Genomic DNA, 6,179 nt, shown 5'->3' on the forward strand with positions numbered 1-6,179 from the left:
TGTGCTCTGCTCTGCTGGTGCCTTCAACAGGGTTTTTTGCAGCTCATCTTCCCCCTTGTAGCACCTGCAGAACATCCTCCAGACACCCCATTCTGATGTTGGAAACGGGATGCAGCAGCCCCTGCCCTAACCAAGCACACTTGGACTGCCATGGACAGCATGGCAGAGCTGTTGTGAGCAGCATTTCTACTCTTTGCCATCCAGCCTGGTCTGGAGGCCACTCGCTGCCTCCAATGTCTCTTTCCAGCTCTCCATGAGCATGGCAAATAGCCAGCCTAGTCCTGATGGTGGTATGTCTGATCCGAGGGGCAAACAGGAGCCTGAGTCCCAGGGCAATCACTCTTTGTGCTCTTGCATTGCTGCACTTCCTCCTCCCCAAGAGCTTGGGAGGGAGTGAGCAGCTGTGGGGGGCTCTGCAGAGGGGGGAGACCTGCACCACCTCGCTGAGCCAGGCCCTGGGTCCTTGGGTCATGGTTTTTGGCAGGGTGAAGCAGTCTCTTGGAAGCTGACCAGGCTGGTAGGTCCAGCAGAAAGAACATCTGTTTGCCTGGGCTGGAGAATTTTCCTTTCAGCCTTGACTTGTTGGTGTGCTTTGTGGCATTTAGGATGGCTGGAATATGGCTTAAGCCTCACACCACAGTGGGCAGAGGGGACAGACCCCAAGCCTGGCTTGGGGATTTGTGCTGCCATGCTGGCTCTGCACTGTGTCAGAAACATGGAGCATGTTGCTGAGCCCACACCAGGGGCAGCCATGTCTTCTTCAGTAACTGGTTGTATTTACTCTGGTCTGTTCCCTTCCAGGGGTGCTGCCTTTTACAAAGCACAACAGCAAAACATTTCAGAGGGTTTCTCATGTTTGTCTGACACTGTTCCCCTGCCTGTGCTGGGGGCATGAAGATGCCTGGCTTGGCCTCGGCAGGAGGTACATGGTGGGAACTGCTGCTGATCCTTGCAGGGCTGGGAGAGCTGTTGGTGCTGTCTGTTTTGTCTCTTTCATGGGCCTGGAGTTGAAGAAATTATATTTGTTTAAAAAAGAAAAGCAACAAGAAAAAAACAAGAAGGGATTTGTTTTAGTTTCAGTCTTAGGGCATTGCAGAGACAGGTTTGGCTGGGCAGGCAAACTCAGACTCAAGAGGGCAGTGGGTCATAGTGGTGGCATTACACATCTGCCTTTCCCTGGGGAGCTCAGACGATGCCTCTGAAGGAGCTGTTGCTTCTGTAATTGCCAGTGGCCTGTGCTCAGCTGTGTGGAAACCTCGTGCCTCCTGACAGACCGCCTTGAGTTCTGCTGTCTGGGGACTGAGGTACTGCTCTCCTTTTCCAGGCACAGACTGTCCAAGAGGGTCCTCATTCTCAAGGACCTTTTCCTCCAGCCGTTGACTTTGTCTGAGGGACCTTTGTGGTCAGGAGCAGCTCTGCCCAAGAGCATCCCAGCAAAGCCTCAGACACTGCCTGGGAAGGGACTCGTTTGGAGGGAAGGGGAAGTTACCATCAGGTCAGCCAACTGTTGCTTTTTGGTGTGGGGTCTGCAGCTGGCACCCAGCTTGTAGTGAGGGGAAGGGTCCAGGTACCAGCACTCCAAGGGGTGAAGGGAGGTCGCTGAACTGGTTGAACGTGGCACTTGAAGGCGAGATGGACTTCAGCCCCTCGGTGATCCTTCTCTTCCTTCCAGACCTGCTGTTTTGGTTGTTGGGCTGCTCTGCCTCGCAAACCCAACAGAAAGCTAGCTGTTATTTTTGGAAACAAGGGTAGGACTTAATTTTTCTGCTGAGTCAGTGCTTGGTCAGATCCCTGGGGGCTGGCAGTGCAGGCAGGTAGAGAGAAGAGGGAGACCAGGGCTTCACTTGCAGGAGAGAGCAGGCTGGCTGCAACATCACCATGTGGCTCTGCTCTGGCCGCTGTATTCCTCAGACCACTCATGGGGAGAGGTGGGCAAGGACCCTGGTGTCAAGGGCAGTGTGCCATCAGTCCCAAGTGGCTTGTGTGACTTCTCCTTTTGGTAAGCCTCCTCGCTGGTCATTGGTTTTGTTGGTTTGTTTTCTTCCAGGCTGCAGCAGCCAACATGGATTTTCTCATCATCTGCCCCTTTCTGCTGGCATTGCTGCTGTCCCAGGGCAGCTTCACAGACCTGGAGAAACAGAGAGTAGACTCTGGCTTGGAAATCTGTATCCTCTGCAGCCTGCCCCTCATGACACACGTATGCGCTAATGGCTACAGAGGCTGGAGGGAGCTCATGCACAGGGAAGGGGTCAGAGACCATGGAAAGGGGCACAAGGAAGTGGAAAAGAGAGGATCCAGAAGCACTGGGAAGTTGCTGCTTTGCCCCTCTGTAGATGGGCTTTAGCCAAGCTCCTGGGTTTGCTAACCAATTGCTTGGCTTGGCATAGGAGCAGAAATGGCAGCAACGCCTGCTGTTCTTCTTTCTGCTCCATTGTGCTGGGCACTGAGCACATTTCCCAGTCTGCTCTTGGAAGTGGCATGGCCAGCCAGGAGGCAGAGCATGCCTGCACATCTCAGTGCTTTGTGGTCACCAGCTGGGATGGTGAAAGAGGGCTCCTGGGCTTGTGGCACTTGGTCTCCTCTGTGCCACAGGCATTTTTTGCCCATGAGGAGGTGGGCTAATGCAAGCCCTTCTTAGCACGCAGCAGCATCCCCTGGTGAACAGGCAAAGAATGAAAACATAATGAGTATGTGGAGACACATGGGGAAGGTGGCAGTTCATGTTCCTCCTCCAGCCCATCAGCTAGAGCACAGACTGGCAAGTAGAAAGCTCTCCACAAGCTCCCAGCATTGTTAAGGGTGCTTAACCCACCTGCTGGGGTGTTTGGGCAAGGGGTTCACTGTAAATCTGTGTTTCATCCTGGCTGAGGTGCTGCCAGCCAGCTGTCAAACACCTCAAAGAGAACTGGGGGGGGCTGGGATGGTGCCAGGGGCCCAGTGGAGGGGGGAGAGCAGCAGTGTGGTGGGAGAGTGTCGACAGTGCCCTTGACAGCAGTGCAGATAAGAAGCTGTTTGAGGTGAAGCGCAAGGACCAGATGAATGCTCTGAAGAACTTGATTGAGCTCAATGACATCAACCAGCAGTACAAAATCATTGACATCATGCTCAAGGGACTCTTCAAAGTAAGCCACAGTGCAGGCTGCACTCTGTGCCCACAAGGGTGGAAAGAAATGGGAAGGGTTGGGGGCTTCTGTGAAGTGTGTGGCAGGTCAGCTTTAGGACCTGAAGGGAGAGTGCCGTGGGGTTTCAAAGTGGGGCAGCTGTGGCAGCACCTCCAGGGTACAGGGCGGGGCTGGCAGGACAGGGCGGTAACCAAGGGCTCTGGCAGGTGCTGGAGGACTCCCGTGCTGTGCTCATCGCCGCTGACGTGCCTCCTGATGGGCCCTTCCCTCAGGACGAGAAGATAAAGGATGGTAGGTCCTTTCTGGTTTTTACACCTCTCCTTTTTATGGTGCTCTGGTGCACCACAGACATTCTTTCTGGGATCAGTGCTGGGGTAGGTACAAAACCCTTGTGTGTCCAGACCAGACCTGGGCTGGTCCCTGTCTGTTGGGGACCCTGTTGCTGCCTCTCTGACCGGTTCATACTGGGGAGCCTATTGGTCTGCCCTCAGCCTCCCCACCTCATGGCAGGAACACGAGTGCCAGTGGGATGGGGCTGCTGTGCTGATGGGGCTGGTGGCTGTCCCCACAGCATACTCCCACGTGGTGGAGAACACTGCCTTCTTCGGGGACGTCGTCCTGCGCTTCCCCAAGATTGTGCACCACTACTTTGACCGCAACTCCAACTGGAACAGCCTCATCCGCTGGGGCATTGGCTTCTGCAACCTGACGGGTGTGTTCGAGCAGGGACCCCACTCCCAGGTCCTGCGGCTGGTACGGCTCTTCATCCCCCCTGCCATGACTCCTCTCTCCTGCTAGGCCAGGGGGGGTGAGGGTTTTGGGGTAAAAGGAAGGCAGGGGCCCCCAGTGTCTGGGGGCTGTCCTTGAGCTGAGGGATGGGGGAAGAGCATAGAGCATAGATGGGACTGGTGGGAGAGTAGGGGACTCTGGTCACAGCTGGGGGATGTGACTGGGAGGCACCACTCCCCAGTGAGGTCTCCCCTTTGCTCTGCAGATGGCTCAGGAGCTCGGAATCAGTGAGAAATCGCCGGATTACCGCAATCCCTTTAAAACAGACCAGTCAGAGGTAAGATGGCAATGCTTCCAGCTTGTCTTGTGTGCTTCCCCATCCCTGTTGCAGCTCCAGACGGCTGGCTGGGGAATGGAATGGGTGGCTTGTGGGGAATGGCCAAAAGCCCCTGTCACTGAGTAAGCATGGCTGAAACATGAACACTGAATTCCCCATCTGTGGTCTACTTTGGGCACCTGGTGCCCTCTTTCCCATTCTGTGGCCACCTGCCTCATGGTCGAGACTATTTGCTTCATGCTGCATCTGTCCTCAAAGCTCCCTGGACTGTGAGGCTTGTGTGTTGGCTTTGGTGGGTTTGGAGGGGTTGTGCCTCTGAGAGGCTGTGGGTGCTCCTCCATGCTGACCCCTTGCTGTCAACCCACAGTTTTTCCCCAGTGCTGACACCTTTCAGAAGGCGCTGCGGGATGAGGAGAAGAGGAGGAAGAAGGAGGAAAAGCGGAAGGAGATCCGCAAGGGCCCACGCATCTCCCGCTCCCAGTCAGAGCTGTAGCACGTGGGGACTTGCGCCTTGCAGTGGGGGTGGCACCACTGGGACACAGAGTGGCTTGCTCCCTTCTCGGCAGCCTTGGGCCAGTGCCTGGCAGTTTCCTTTCCATTTGTGCCGTGGGTTTTGTTTTGTTGCCTTTCCTTTTCGTTCAGTGGATGTTGGGTGGTGGTGCTGGTGGGTTGCCCCAATGGGGCTTAAGTGGGGTACCCCTTCTCCAGAGGTAAAGCACAGACAGGAAAGCAGTGGGGCCATCCCCTGGTCAGGGTGTTGCTGCCTGTGGGGATGTAGGGTGTGGGGGACACACCCCTGGTGGAGCCCAGGGATCGCTCCTGATCGCAGCACACCCCATGCTGAACGTGCCTCCTCCGACATGGGTGGGCTGGGGAGTGCATCACACCAAACAGCCTCATGAGCAATGCTGCTTCTCTCAGTTTTGGTTTTCGTTTTGTTAAACGAGTGATCTCATTGGCACCCCCCACTGGGTTCTACCTGGTCTCTGCACAGCTGCTACCTCTGCCACATCAGCCCTCCCTTTTTCCCAGCGGCTGTTTCACCAAGCAACATGCATTTCAGTGTCCAGACGTAGTTGAAAATGCCGATAGCAGGTGTTCCTGGCCGATGGCATCCCGTAGCCACTGCAGGGCATTCCCGCAGAGAGGCAAACACCCGGTGAATTTTTGGACAGGAGGTATTTCGGTACTTGGCCTCTTTGCAGGCAATGGGTGCAAGCAGTGCTGATGCTGAAGATGCTGGGGGAACCAGCCCCGAGCTACTGAGAGCCTGTCCTGCCCCCCATGCCCCATCCCTCCTCTTTGGGGCTCATCCTCTCTAAATGAGTCCCCGAAGCCCCTTGTCAGGGGAACAGCCAGATGAGGGCATGTGGCGATAGCAGGGCCGAAGTAGGGAGGGAGCCAGCTGAGGGGCTGTGAGCTCCACCGGGTGTCTGGGCTGCCGTGGGGGCAGAGGTGAGGGGCTGGCCCCAGGACCCGACACAGCCACCCTCAGATTTCTCACCGACGCTGATGGCCTCGCACCAGAGCAAGCACAGGGGTCTTCTCCAAAGAGCAGGTGCTCTCTGTCGGGCTGGTGGCATCACAGCCTTGGAGGAAAGGGAAACGTCCCGAATTTTTTAACAGCAGAGCCAAGTCCCTCCAGTGGGGGGAGGGGGTGGAAATGGGCGCATTTTTTCGGTTTTTCTCGAATAAAATTGACTTTATTTTTTTTTTTTAAGTAGAAGAATCCTGGCTCTTGCTCCCGTTCCTGCTGGGAGCGGGTGTGCGCCAGAGCGCGTCGAGGCTGGCCCCTCAGGAGGTGAGGGTCCGTGGGCGCTGCGGAGGGAAGGACAAAGCCCATGCCCTACCCACCGCCGCCTTGCAGCTGGCCTTTCCGCCGGGCATCCTGGCGGCATGCCGGGTCGCGAACCCTGCCCCGGCCGCGTTTCCCGTGGGCAGCGGAGGAGGCGGCGGCGGCGGCGGCGGCGCCGCTGCCCCGCGCGGGCGGC

The 6,179-nt window shown here is 56.6% G+C and overlaps 1 protein-coding gene across 5 annotated transcripts in view; it reads left to right on the top strand.

Moving 5' to 3' along the window:
- Positions 1 to 5,908, top strand: part of LOC125324725 (coiled-coil domain-containing protein 134-like) — a 49,010-nt gene extending 43,102 nt beyond the window's left edge. For 3 of the 5 annotated variants that reach the window (XM_048300976.1, XM_048300978.1, XM_048300981.1), the window contains 6 exons: positions 2,048 to 2,165; positions 3,001 to 3,122; positions 3,329 to 3,413; positions 3,694 to 3,875; positions 4,117 to 4,188; positions 4,556 to 5,908. In XM_048300976.1, coding sequence (XP_048156933.1) covers positions 2,048 to 2,165; positions 3,001 to 3,122; positions 3,329 to 3,413; positions 3,694 to 3,875; positions 4,117 to 4,188; positions 4,556 to 4,681 — 705 coding nt within the window. In that variant the 3' untranslated portion in view covers positions 4,682 to 5,908. Of the gene's footprint in view, positions 1 to 950; positions 1,496 to 2,047; positions 2,166 to 3,000; positions 3,123 to 3,328; positions 3,414 to 3,693; positions 3,876 to 4,116; positions 4,189 to 4,555 lie in introns of those variants that run through there. The other 2 variants (XM_048300980.1, XM_048300979.1) reach the window with 2 other exon arrangements.
- Positions 5,909 to 6,179: the final 271 nt, after the last annotated feature.

Source organism: Corvus hawaiiensis, chromosome 4, assembly GCF_020740725.1.
Source record: "Corvus hawaiiensis isolate bCorHaw1 chromosome 4, bCorHaw1.pri.cur, whole genome shotgun sequence".
In the NCBI taxonomy this organism is placed as follows: Eukaryota; Metazoa; Chordata; class Aves; order Passeriformes; family Corvidae; genus Corvus; species Corvus hawaiiensis.